Source organism: Heterocephalus glaber, unplaced genomic scaffold (genome assembly GCF_053883595.1).
Source record: "Heterocephalus glaber isolate CG9 unplaced genomic scaffold, H.glaber_assembly_v1.0 deba00001688, whole genome shotgun sequence".
NCBI classification, from domain to species: domain Eukaryota; kingdom Metazoa; phylum Chordata; class Mammalia; order Rodentia; family Bathyergidae; genus Heterocephalus; species Heterocephalus glaber.
The window spans coordinates 627,223-641,508 of NW_028258413.1; the positions used below are offsets into that span (position 1 = coordinate 627,223).

Genomic DNA, 14,286 nt, shown 5'->3' on the forward strand with positions numbered 1-14,286 from the left:
ACAGATAGGCATTTACCACCCTGGGGGTGACCAGAGACCTCTGGACCCACCGCCCCCTGGGAGAATCCTTGTTTTTTCATTCATGCTTGGTACGTGACTTGCTTTCCAACTGGACACCATTACCTCAGTGACTGTACCTGTAACCTTATTGGATGTTCGTGGCTATGGCCCACATTGTACCCGCGTGGGCTTCACCCTATAAAACTCCTCGGGACCCCTCCTCCCCTCAGGAGCTTGCCTATCAATAAATATCTTCCTGCTCTGAACCTCCATCATTCCTAGGACTCATTCTTCAATTTCTAGAGAACAAGAACTCAGTGTATCATACATTTAACAGATTGGGAGATATAATATTTCATATTTCCTATTTCCCGTGACACTTTGAGGGGAAACTTTTCATTAGTTTTAGTTGCAAATTTTATTCTGTGGTTTTTTTTCAGTACTGGAGATTGAACCCAGGACCTTCACACAGCCTGTTTTTGTAGATTATATTTTGAGACATGGTTTTCCTAAGTCCCTAAGTTGCCTAGGCTGAGCTCACACTTGAGAGCCTCCTGCCTCAGTTTCCCAGAGTGCAGGGACTGCACATGTGCAGCCACACCTGGTTAGCGTCCCCTTACTTTAAAGTAAACAGCAGGAATCTGATTGTGTTGCTTCTCCACTTATAAACCTGCTAACAGTCACCACTGTCCAGGGTCACTGCCCAAACTCCTCCTCCTCAAGACAGACGAGGCCCTCGGTGACCAGGCCAACCCAGCCCATGAGTGTAGACCCAGCCACATCTGGGTTTGCAACCCCTACACGCCCCCACCCACAAGGCCTCGGGGACCAGTGTGAGGGGTACTGCCCCCACACAGCGCCCACCCTCCGGAGCCTCTCCCTGGTGTGCGGTGCTCTACTCCATTCCACGTGCTTTTCCTATGTCTGAACAGCAACCCACTTAAGTGGCCAAGTTGTTAACCGCTAATGACTGGAACATTCATTTTCCCTGGTACTCGGATTTGAACCCAGGCTGTTCGCACTGAGCTCCTCTCCCAGCCCATTTATTACTTTTATTTTGAGACAGGGCCTTGCTAAACTGCCCAGGCTGGGTCTGAATTTGTGATCCTCCTGCCTCAGCCTCCCAGAGTGCTGGTATGACAGGCCTGTGCCACCACACTGGGCTGTACCTGGAACATTTTTACGTCAAAACTGTTTGTATGAGTGAGTCAGGAAAATGCTTTGATAAATGTTTTTAATCCAATGCCAATTTTCAACATTTATAAACCAGACATTTCAAAGGATGTATAATGAAATCCAAGCAGAATAGATAAGTTACAGTTATAAATTGTGGAACGGAATCTGGCCATAAATGCTTCCCACAGAGGACTCTCTGGGCCACCGTGAGGATCCTCTAGGGCTGACCCGGCTCTGTCCCCACCACTTGGAGCTATGCAGTGCTGGGGTTGGGGGTGGAGCCTCTGTTGGAGCAGGGTGCACACCACACCTCCAATTGCAGCACACGGGAGGCTGAGGCAGGAGGTTCTCGGTGTATTCAAGGCCAGACTGGGCGACACGGTGAGACTCTGTCTCAAAGAGCAGAAATAAAATTAAGCAAAGAGGGCTAGTGATTTAGCTCAGTAGTGCCACCACCTGCCTCGAAAGTGCAAAGTCCCAAGTTCAATCCCCGGTACCCAAAAAATAAATAAATAAAATTAAGCAGAGAAACCCTATGGGTAGAGAAAGCCCTGCATAAGCAATGAGCTCATGCAGGAGACCACAGAGCTGAGCTCTGAGCTGGGTGGCACGGCGACGACCCCAGGAGAATCAGCACATCCTCTTCAGCTCCATCTGCCTCTCTTTGAACCTTCTTCCCAACACAGCAGATCCCTGCCTACAAACAGATGCCCACCGGAGCGGGGAGTGGGCCAGCAGGGAGGACCCAGACGTGGAACAGGCTGACAGTGCAGCCTGCAGCCAGGACTCTGCTTGCTGGAAAAGGGCTCACGCGGGTGAAAATTAGCACTCATTCGTGCAGTGAGTCAGAGGACTCACTCTGCCCTCTCCTCACCGCAGGCCAGGCCCCTGCAAGGCACTGGGATGAGGTGAGTAGGGTTAGCTGGGTGGAGTGGTTCCCACTCAGGAGGCTGAGGCAGGAGGGCGGCTTCAAGTCTGAGGCCACCCTGGGGCCCACAGTGAGATCCTGCCTCAAAAACAAATCATTCAATTGATAAGAATTCCTACTTTGAATACAAATTAGAAAACACTGACAAGGTGTAAGAAATATTTTCCTTCTTAGCATAACTGAATTAAATCACTGGTTCTCAAGCGGGGATTTAGCTCAGTGGCGCTGTGCCTGCCTGGCAACCACAAGGTCCTGAGCTCAATCTCCAGTACCAAAAAACAGTAATAATAAAATAAATAAATCACTGGTTCTCTTGCTATTTTCTTCTGAAAAATACTGAAAGTTATTTAACTATTTAAAGGTGTTTAAAGTAACTCACACTAACACAGCTGTGGGCACAAAATCCATTTATCAGGACTAGCCCTTGAAGGGCAGGGGGAGGAGACCACCCCTACCCAACCTGGGAACATGGAGGGTGGGCAGAGAGAGAATTTTTACCTTTTATTTTTTGAGACAGGGGCTCTCTCTTTGTGGCCCTTCAACTCGCTGTGTAGCTCAGGCTGGCCTCCACCACCCTGTGACCCTCCTGCCTCAGCCTCCCAAGCGCTGGGGTGATAGGCATGCACTACACACCGGCCTGAGGACTTGAATTCCGATGGTGGAGACAGGAGTGTCCAGGGCTGGGAAGGGAGCTGATCTGCTCCACCCCGGGCAGCCGGGCTGTCACTGGGCCGGGCCCAGGGCCCTGGGTGCTGCTCCCCAGCCGGAGGAGCTGCCACAACCAGCGAAAGCACCGTCTCCCAAGAGCCGCGGTCCAGCCTAGCACCTGTGGGCAAACTACAGGGAACCCGGGGCGAAGCTCGGACTCACACACAGGAGGAAAAGCGGACACACATGTGTGAATACCGAATAGCTTCTCTAGTGTGAGAAACTGAAGGCGTAAATAAGGACTAAAAGGTATAGTAGATAATGTGAAATAGGAAGACAAGGGGCAAAGGGGAGGGGAAAGGGGGAGGGAGAGGGGAAAGGAAAGAGGGGAATGGAATCAATATGAGAAAATGGAAAACTGGAAACAAAGTCTTTGTAAATAGGGAGGGGTGGGGCCAGGAATTCAGCTCAGTGGTTTCGCTCTCTGCTGCGCAAGCGCAAGGACCCGAGTTAGAACCTCAGTACCAAAAAAAAAAAATAGGGAGGGGTGGAGGGGTTGAAGGGAGGGCAGGGGAAGAGGGGAAAGTAAGAACCAAGAGAGATTATGTAAAGGTGCAAATTTCCAGTGGTGAATGTATTGTGTATCTAAAATGTACCAAGAAAATAAAATTTTTAAAAAAGGGGGGCAAGTGGCTCCCGGGGGCACAGTTACTGGGGATGGGGAAACAGGAGGATTTGTGTTCCTTCTCTGTGTTTTTTATCACTGCTTTACAAATAACACGAACACCTTTTAATCATGGGAAAACAGCCAATGGAACAATCTGCTGTTATCACAAGCAAACTTGGAGAGGGAGGGGATGTTCCTGGAAGTCTTTTCAGATGGGGGCTCGCTGTGTAGCCCAGGTTGGCCGTGGATGTGCTGAGACCCTCCTGCCTCCTGAGGTCAAAAGCCTGCGCCACCAGGTCCAACTGAGATCTTAGAAGAGAAATGCCAAGGTGCCCAGCCAGCAAGAGGCCAGGAGGAGAGGGTGTGGCCGACAGCAGGCTCCCCGCTGTCATCACTCTGCCCGCACCTGACTGTGTCCTGCGCTGAGGTGGAGGCCAGCCTGGGTACATAGGGAGGCCTTGTCTCAAAAAGCAAAAAGGGAAATTAAAAGAGAGTGCCAGGCTGCAGTTCAGCATGAAGGTCCTGGGTTCAATCCTCAGTACCACTAAAAAACAAATCAACTTAAAAGAGCAAGGCTTTCCTGGGGCTCAGGGTTTCAGGATCAGTCCAGGACAGCACAGTCTGGTCAGTTCTGGGCCTGTGGCTGGGGCTCACTGTCCCTTCAAGGGCAAGGCCCCACCTTGAAAAGGGACTACCCTGTCCCACGGCCTCGCTGGAGGCCCAGCCTTTACACCTGGCCTCAAGTGTTTAACACCCTCATTCTTCCTATGTTCCCTCCCCGCTCCTCCTCCATCTCTCGGACCCCTTTGCTTCTGCAAGAGCTCCATCTCCCTACTTCCTACCATTTCTTTTATTTTGCTCTTCATTTGTACCTTGAGTTTCTCATATAAGAGAAACCATGTGATATTCAAGTTTGTGTCTGATTTATTTGTTAACACTATGGTCTCAAGGTGCATCCATTCTCCTACAAGTGTCTCAAGTTTATCCTTCTTTATGGCAGAGTAGTACTCCATGGCATGTATAAATACATTTTCTTTACCCACTCATCTGTTGATGGAAATACATGCTGCTTCCAAGACTCAGCTATTATGAATTGTGCTGCTATAAACGGGTGTGCAGGAGTCACTGCAATATGATGTCTCTAACTCTTTTGGGAAGATACCTAGAAGGGGAGCAGCTGGGTCAAATGGAACTTCTAGTCTTAGTTTTTGAGGAGTCTCCATACAGAATTCCATAGTGGCTATATAAATTTACACTCCTACGACAATATAAATAAAAGGGCTCCTTTTTCCCCACAGCCTCACCAACATTTGTTATATCTCATTTCTTGATGATAGCCATTCTTTCTAGGGTAAGGTTGAATCTCAGTGGTGGTGCTGTTTTAAGTTTTTTGAGACAGGGTCTCGCTGTGCAGCCCAGGCTGGCCTCCAACCCGAAGCGATCCTTCTGCCTCAGCCTCCCAAGTGCCGGAATCACAGGCGTGCGCCACCACACCAGGTTTGAAACTGCTATTACAGTGCAGCTTGGATGAGACAGATCTGGGCCTGGACCTTCTCGGTGACACAGAGACTGGAGAACAGGAAGGAACGGGATTGAGGGAAAAGAGGCAGAACACGTTCACACTTCCTGACGTGGTGATGAACAGGAAAGGTGCCATCGGACAGGGGACAGAGGGCTCCAGAGCTGTGTCCTGGTGCTCGTGGGGTCTGGGGAGCCCAGGCCAGTGGAGGAGGCTCCCGGAGCCACCCGGGCTGAGGAGGGGTGGCAGGAGGGTGTGGAGCAGGGCAAGGCAGGAGGCCTGGGCCTGAGCCACACCTCGGCTCTGTTTTCATTTGTCATTTTGAGACACGATCTCCGAGTTGCTGAGCTGCCGGGCTCAGCCTTTGTGTTCTTGCATATTTTAACTTTCATATTTATAAATGTATATTTTCTTAAAATAAATGCTCATGGTATCTAAATAAATTTTATAAGCAGCCTAACGAATCCAAGTGATATGTGGTGACTTTCTTGCCTGGGTAATAACAACGAGTGTGTCGGCAGTTGGGTATTGTCGACATCCAGATAGCTGGCTATTTTTTAGCACAGTAGTGCAAATTAGTGAAGTCCACATTTTCCCGTATAAAGTGGCCTGGGACAGTGACCTGTCCCTGGAGTCCGCAGAAGCCTGATGGGCAGCCTCCGGTCCCCCACACCGCTCCAGCCTGCACCCCTGGCCTGAGCCTGTCCATGCCCAGTGACCTGCTCCCCACTGTTCTCCCTCTGTGCCCACAAACCCGAGCTCTGCATCCTCGCTCACTCCCTCTCCCCTCTCTCCCCTTCTGCTTTCTCGCAGTATGCTGCCCTGAAGCCCACAAGCTCACACCACGGAGCAGCACCCAAAGCTGCCTTCAGGTCCTTGGCTGTCAGCACCACACGCGCATCGAGCGAGCTGAGGAAACAAGCAGCCAACGCTCAGCTCCGGAAAGGGCTCCTTTGGAAAGGAGCCTGGACCTGCTCCTTTGGAAAATGAAGCAGGGTGGACAATATTATGATATTAAAGCAAAAGAGACACCAGCAGGGAAACTCAGCACTCATAAAACATGAGGAAAGATTTCAGTTTTATTATAAATGCACCATTCTTAGCTGGGCCTGATGGGGCCCAATTGTATTCCCAGCACTCTGGCAGGCTGAGGCAGGAGGACTGCCTAATTTGAGCCCAGCCTAGGCAATGGAGTGGCTTAGGGAGACTGTCTCAAAACTAAAAAATTTTTACAAAGGGATGGAGATGTAACTCAAGGTGAAGGCCCTGGGCTCAATCCTCAGTACCAAAAGAAAAAAAAAAATCAAACAATCAATGTATCATTGTTTAGTACAATCAGAAAAAAATCAGACACACCTAATGCACATTAGATCACATTCCAGGAAAATGACATGATTCTCCTACACTTAATACAGTAAGAGTTGAATAAAGGTTAATGGATTCAAAAAATTGCCTTTCCAGGAGTCCAGCTTTCAATACAAAGCTTCTGGCAACAAAGTACCCATTATAAAGGAAGCTGTTGCAATCAATACTTTCTACTAAGGTAATGTAGAAGATTCTAGGAGTGTTACTACTTTAGTGCAACACAACATGTGAAACAACAAAGCTAGCTGGGAGACTGAGGAAGGAGGACTGCAAACTAGAGCCTAGCCTAGGCAACTAACTAGTCAGATGCAGTCTCAAAATAGAAAATGAGAAAGGGCTTGGGATACAGATCAATGCAAAGGTCCTGGGTTCAATGTTCAATTTCCAGGATCACACACAAAAAAACTTGTTTTAGAACTGCTCAGGTAAAACAAAAGAATATTTGCTTCATTTCATTTAAAGGAAAAAGAAACTCTGGATGTGGAAATTAACAATAACCCAGATTTCCATTTCTTTCCCTTTTTTTTGTTTTTTGTTTTGTTTTGTTTTGTTTTGTTGAGACAAGGTTTCACCATGTAGCCCAGGCTGGCTGTGAATTCACGGTGATCTTCCTGCCTCGGCCCCCCGAGTGCAGGACACCCAGTGTGCACCACCCGCCTGCCTCCTCTGTTTTCCTCAGGCTGAGCCTGTGTTCCCAAGGAGCAGGACCACCAGGCTGGGTTCTGCTTAGTCAGGAGGACTCACGACCGCTCCCTCGGCCACAGCCAGCAACCCTGATCTGACAAAGTGCAACTGAAGACAGGGGTGGGTGGAGGGGCTACTGTCTGACTCACAGGGCGAGGGCATAATGAAGGGACAACAGACGTGTGCACGAAGACGGACAGCACACGCACGTGCACCGTGGGCTTCGGGCAGCCAACTCCTCTGCCAAGGGAGCGACGAGGATGTTCATCTCCATGAAACGCTATAATCGACTGACTTAACGAGTACACACTGTAAGGGTGAATACCTGGCACACACTCAAGTGCTGGGGCTCACATCCAAACTCAGCACCCCACGCCTCCTCTGTTCAGCCACAGAGATTTCCTAGAGCTCCGTACACCCAAGCATCTTGTTTCCTAAAGGTGACACAGTGGCAAATAACACACATATTCTAAAGCGGCACTTCCTTCTCCTTGAGCTCTTAATTTACCTGAATAGTCCAGACTTTCATCCCTGTAAAGTGACAGGAGTGGGTGTGGAGGCCCAGCCCGGGCTCAGAGCGAGACCGACAATGAAAGGGACCAGAAGTCACTTGTGCAGAGAGCCAGCGCTGCCTCTTGGCTGTCACAGAACTGGTTTCTGGCATTTTACAGGGGGTGAGAATGTGAAAACAGCAGCCAGAACCAGGTGAGGAGCGCGAGGGGGAGCCCAGGTGGAGGGGCTGTGGCGGGGACAGGCCGGTGCCCAGCAGACCGGCGAGCAGGAGCTGTCTCCCGCAGGCGGGGGCGGGGAGGCCGTCACCTTCCGGGCCTCGCCCCTGCAGCGGTGGGGCTCGGTGGCTGACCTCGTGACCACCCCAGGTCCCCACCTGTGTCCTTCAGGCTGTTCCTTCTGGACCTGAAACGTCTCAGGGCAACCTCTATCCGTCAGAGCTTTGTCTACTCCCCCACACCCAAGTTAAATCTCAGCTGCTTCCCTAACCCTAACATGACTTCCTCCAACAGAACATTACTTTCATTTGTCTTGTTTTGCTTTGCTTTGCTTTTTGAGACAGGGTCTGTCTACGTCGTTCAGGTTGGCATCGAACTGTGGGCAGTCTCCCTGCCCCAGCCTCCCAAGTGCTGAGAAGACAGGCATGCAGCACCATTCCTGGCAAGACAGTGTGATTATCGTTCCCATTTACAGATTAGGAAACCAAGGTCCACAAGAGGAAATAAGCTACTCAGTCACGAAGCAGCTGAGGGAGCTGTCAGAGCCGAGCCTCCTTTCTGATTTCCCTTGCTTATTCCCAGGACAGCGCTGTCCTCAGGCAGGGAAAGGCGGGGTTTGTTGAGCGTTGGTCACAGAGACATCAAGTGTTCAGCACATGCCAGGGGTGAGTGAAGTGCACCGTGCGCAAATGGAGCTGATGTTACACATCAGACAGTCCGATGATCCCCGATCCACACGGGAGGAATCCAGACACAGACCGGCTGGGCCATCGGGCCCAGGGAGCTGTGAGTTCCGGGTCCTGCCTGCCCAGGGCATAGGTGAAAAGCCACTGAATACATGAGGCAGAAGGACCACTGCAAGTCAAGGCCAGCCCGGGCTACACAATGAGACCCTGTGTCCGAAAAGGTGAAGCCAGGCCAGCTCTCTTGGCTGCAGGAGGCTCACGGGAGCCCAGGGCCCCACCTGGACCGGGGAGGCACCTCAGACCCACTCAAGCCGTGCCTGACCAAGGCCAGGACTAACAGACACGCGAGGGAAGCCAGGGAGCTCTGCGTAGGGATCCATGCACACGGCATATGCTTCTGTGCAGTAACTGCTTTCGGCCATGCTGGGAACCCAGGCCTCGCCCACGAGTGGCAAACGCTCCAGCCCCGACACGCTCCCCAGTCATTCTGGTCACCTCCAGAGCCAAATCTCACACCCGAGTCTGATGAGGCCTGCTCACCATGGGCCCCAGGGACCGACCTCGGCTGCTAACCCATGCCACCCACGAGCAAGCCAGAGACCGGCTCCCGGCCGGCCACAAGTCAGCCCAGCCTCCCGGGCACTACTCGGGCTCCTGGAGTCCCTGAGCCCAGACCAGCTGCGGAGGGAGGAATGAGCAAATGTGGTGTTCAAAGCCACGAGACAGATACACAGACCTGGGAATGAAGCTATGGTCATAGGCCACAGAAGCCAAGGCCACTCCGGCGTAGAAAGACATAATTAGCTCTCAATGAACCAAGATCTACTTGCACTGTAACTTTTTTTTTCTGGTACGGGTGTTCAAACTCAGGACCTTGCTCTTACAAGGCAGGTGTGGTGCCACTGAGCTAACTCCCCGGCCCATGCACTATAACTTTTTTTTTTTGGTACCAGGGATCGAACTTGGGTCCTTGCGCTTGTGCAGCAGGCGGCGAGACCATTGAGCTAAATCCCCAGCCCCTACTGTAACTTTTTGTAAAGACCTAACATGCTTGTCTTCAAAGCTTGTAGTGAAGAAAGCTTAAAGGCCCCATTTATTCTTTTCTTATTGCTAATATTAAACATTGCTAATTTAGGGACTGTTTTCTTGCTGAGTGAGGTGGCACACACCTGTAATCCCAGCACTAGGGAGGCTGATTTAAGAGTTTTAGGCCAGCCTGGCCTCCATATTGAGCTCAAGATCAGCCTGGGAGACATAGTAAGAAAAGAAAAGGAGAATGAACAGCTACTTTGGACAATAGTTTGATATTTTCTTCCTAAATTACACACGTGCTTAGTGCATTATCCAGCAATTCTATTCTTAGATGTATACCCAAGAAAAATAAAAACTTGTGTTCACCCAAAAACCTATACACAGGCTGGGGATTTAGCTCAGTGTTTCCGCTGCCTGCTGCACAAGTGAGTTTGATCCCTGGTACCAAAAGATGAATAAATAAATAAAAATGTAAAAATTGTAAGCGGACAACGTCTGTATAACATGACATCCACTTAGTGCTTCTCTCCCATCCTTTCCCTGGCTGAGCTAAATTATCCTATCTTGGAGCAAAAATGGTTGGCAGAATGTGAAAAGTCAAAATATAACATCCTGATGAAAATAAAAAAGAATGGAATTAACAATAGAAGAAACTGAAAAACTTGAAAATGCAGCCTAACTTTTCTGGCCTGTCCAAGGAGATTCTGCATGACCCCACGTTCTCTGGTCAGCTTCTCCAGAGCCCCGTGGGAAAAGCAGGGAAACCTAGTGGCTCGCGGGCAGCAAGGGCTCAGAACAGGGCCTGGGTCTCCACTCTTAGCACCTATGGCATCAAAAAGGCGTATTAGTAAACACGGAGTGGAATGAGGAACCAAGTTATCATCATTGGATGCACTGGAGTAATGAAAACCATGTCAGTCAGGCATGGTCGTGCACACCTGTCATTCAGCACTCAGGAGGCTGAGGCAGGAAGATTACCTCAAATTCTAGGCCAGCCTGGGCTACATAGTGACTTTAAGGCCAGCCAGAACTACACAGCAAGACTCTGTCTCAAAAAATAAAATAAGTGACCAGGGATTTAGCTCAGTGGTTCCGCCACCTGCCTCGCAAGTGCAAGGTCCTGAGTTTGATCCCCGGCAACAAAAAAACCAAACAAACAACTCAGATGCAAAACTATCATTTCTTAATCCTTTTTTTTTTTTTTTTTTTTTTTTACAAAATTAGAAATGGAATAATGAATAAACAAGGGCTAACACCTAGAAAATCTATCTAGTTTGGTAACTAATTTGACCTTCATGTTTGAAAATGTAGCTGAAGCTCCTCTGTACCTTAGTAATCTGGGATATAAGATAAAGATATCACTTTCCTTAAAGGGTTATGCAAAAATATCTAACATTTTAGGTCACAAGAAGACAGTGTGTGGATAAATGTTTCTTTCCCCTTTTCAGAATGAAGCTGAAGGGTATTTCTTTTTGACCTGCTCATTTTTTGGAAACTTAAAGATTTTAACTACACTGTGCAGAGGTACTAGATACTTCATATTAATCAGCATTTTCCCCAAAGTTCTACAAATATCTTAGTCTAAGAGATCAACTTGTAAAAATAATATATAGTTTGAAGTAATAATTCCAGTAATATATTAAATAACTAAAAGAAAACTTGAATGGAGCAAATAAATTCAAACTGAGATCTGTATGCAACAAAAACGTTTCTAAGATACTTTTATTTAAAATTGAAATTATGACCAGCAAATTTATCACTAAAATCCTAGTCATGCCTTTAAAATCTTTGACTTCTTTTGACTTATGTGCTTTTTCGATTCTATTTTTCCTTCCAAAATGATTCAGAGAGCGGAAAACAATTCAGACTTCAAATTCATTTCAGTTCAAACTAGAACTGACCCAAAACTTATTAAAGAATGTGGAAGCCGGGCGTGGTGGTACATGCCTGTGATCCCAACACTAAGGGGGCTGAGGCAGGAGGATTCCCAAGAGTTCTAGGCCAGACTGGGCTACATAGTGAGTTCAGGGCCAGCCTGAACTATAAATCGAGACCCTGTCTCAAAAACCCAAAAAATGAAGGACAGGGATTTAGCTCAGTGTTTCCGCCGCCTGCTGCCCAAGCACAGGGACCTGAGTTCGATCCCCGGTACCAAAAAAAAAAAAGACAGTCAACCCCCCCCTCCAAAAAATAAATAAAATAAAATTTAAAAAGAAAGAAAGAACATGAAAAACATTTCCCCAGGAACCACAGACCGCTGAAGTGCAGTGCCTCCCCCTCAGGATGGCACGGCCTGCTCTTCACTGGGCTGTGTCCGATTTCCTCAAAACCCTCAACCAGGTGCCCTGCCCGACTTGACGAATGGGGACCAGGTGACCAGGCTGGCTGCCCACAGCCCTCTCCACCCGCGTGCAAATCAATGCAGCACTGAGGACGGAGGCTCCACCAAGGTCACGGCCGGGCTGCGCAGCACGGGGGGCACAGCCCGCCGCCAGGTCTTCAGCAAGGGCAGTGTCCTTTCACACACGCCCTTGTACTATTTCACTAGCGTTCCTAAGGGCAGTGAGGGTGCTCTAAATATAGAAGGAAATCTCATTCAGAGACGTGCAGAGCACAGGCACACTGTGTTTAAGCTAACATTTCACTTGCTCAATGTTGGTATCTAAATGCGCACGCACACGCACACGCACACACGGGCGCAGCCAGACACAGAAGTGATTTTTCCTAGGATGTGATTCCTCTTACACTGTAAACAGCGATCCCGTTCATCCTTAGGTGTGTAACTCACAAATACAGCTCTGTCACCTGCTGTCACATTCTTCAGGGAAACAAAATAGCTTCAAGGGCAATAAAATTGCATCGTCCTAACATCAGCCTTCTGGACCCCTAACACTTTCCCGGGTCACAGTGCCATTAAAACACGCACACACGGATTTTTAGCCACTGCTTCCACAAATGCCCGAAAACAAAAGGTCCCCTCACAGAACGCTGCCACACATACAAAAATCCCAAAGTGGCCAACACCTTGTTAAGTGGCCCTGAAGATTTACTGCCACGCTTTTGTAAACGCTGGGGTCCCCGGTGTCCACCCTTCCCACCCGGGCGCACCCTGCTCCTCAGCAGCGTCCACCGCCCCAAATCCGGTCTCGCTGAAGAAGTTGGAGACCGAGCGGCGGCAGCACCCCCGGGAGACGCCGCCTGCGGACGGCCGGGCCCCGCAGCAGCCGAGTGTGCGCGCCTGGTCCCCGCCCGAACCCACCTGGCGGATCCGAAGCTGGCTCGGAGGGGTGGGGGCGCCGCCCTCCGCTGCCGGGGCCCCGGGCGAGGCCATGCTCGCCGGGCCTGCGCCGGTCCGTGCGCTCCGGGCGCGGGGACGCGGGGACGCGGGGGACACGGGGAGGGAGGCGGCGCCGAGCGGGTCCACGGGCAGCGTGGGAACCGCCCCGCCCCGCCCCGCCCCGCGCCGCGCCGCGCCGCGCTCTCCCGGTGCGCACACTCACGGCTGACTCCGGTAGTGAACATGCAGCCTTGCACGCGTGCGCGCGAGGCCTTGCACACTCGCCCCGGGCCTCCCGCACGCACTTGGTCCGGGCCCACGCGTGTGCGCGTTCGCGCGTGGCGCGCCTCGGAGCCGGCTCCGCCCTCCCGTCGCCCCAGCGCGAGACCGCGGCCCCTGCCCCAGGCGGGACGGGGAGAAGGACCCGGTGTGTGCCCGGGCTCCCAGGCCGAACACAGGGAACCTCCGCCTGGGCGGGACCGGTTCGGGTCTCCTCGTGGGCTGCCTGCCCCACTGAGGCGGAATCACTGGTTATAGGGCACCCTTGGTGACTCCTCTGTCCCTCTGCGTGGGCATCGTCAGCTCCCCTCTCCTGTGGCCTCCGCGCATTGTCTGGCGTGGTGGCTTATAGTCCCCGCTGCTGGGGAGGCTGAGGCAGGAAGATCTGCTGAGCACAAGCGTTTAAGGTCAGCTATAGCAAGACCCGCCTCAAAAAAGAAGGAAAGCCAAGAAAAGGGTTTACCTAGGCATACGCGCGCATCCCGACACGCACCCCGACACCCACCGAAGGCCGAGGCTGGAAGGTCACAAGTCCATGCCCAGCCTGGGCAATTCAGCAAAACCCTGTTTCAAAATAAAGAGGCTGGGGGTGCAGCTCAGGGCACAGCCCTGGGTTCAAGCTCCAGTGCTGAAAACAATATTAAAAAAGAAAAGACCTTTCCTCTACCACAGACCCTCCACTTCCCCCGGCAGGTCCCCTGTTTCCCGATCCAGTTCCCAGCCACCCAAGGATCACTTCTCTGTCCCCCTGTCTGGACCTCTAAACATTTTCTGGGGTGCGGGGAAGAAAGCAGGGTCACGTGCGCTCTACCACGGCACTCCCCCCCGCCCCGGGCCTCCAGAGCTGGAATTATGGGGGCAGCACCACCAGGCCCCACATCACCTCCCTTCTGACCCGATTTCCGGCGCTGCCTCCCTGCCAAGCCCAGGGGTCAGCCCGGGTCCCTGACCTTCCAGCCTGCGTTCCCCGCCGGGCGCAGGTCAGACCCGCGGCCCGGGTGTAAGGAGCCCGGTGCCCGTGTAACCGTGAAGTCCGGGTTGCTGGAGGCTGGCAGGGCCCTCACCCAACCAGACCAGGCTCTGGGCCGCGGTTCCGCCGGGCGGTGCGCACGCCCGGATGGTCCAGGCACTCAGGAGGCTGAAAGCGTGGCCACAAGTTCAAGGCCAGCCTGGACAGTTCAGCAGGCCCCTAGCTGGACGTAATCTGTTTCTCGGTACTGACGACTGAACTCAGGGCCTACACACTGAGCTAGTCCCCCTCCCCGTTTAAAATCTGTATTTCGAGACGGGGTCTTGT

At 51.4% G+C, this 14,286-nt stretch overlaps 1 protein-coding gene across 1 annotated transcript in view; it reads right to left on the reverse strand.

The window, feature by feature from the left end:
* The window catches only part of Ank2 (ankyrin 2), a 567,339-nt gene extending 554,496 nt beyond the window's left edge, over positions 1-12,843 (reverse strand). Inside the window, exon 1 of the mRNA XM_087198843.1 lies at positions 12,693-12,843. Within this exon, the coding sequence (XP_087054969.1) occupies positions 12,693-12,764 (72 nt within the window). The 5' untranslated portion in view covers positions 12,765-12,843. The remainder of the gene's footprint in view (positions 1-12,692) is intronic.
* Positions 12,844-14,286: the final 1,443 nt, after the last annotated feature.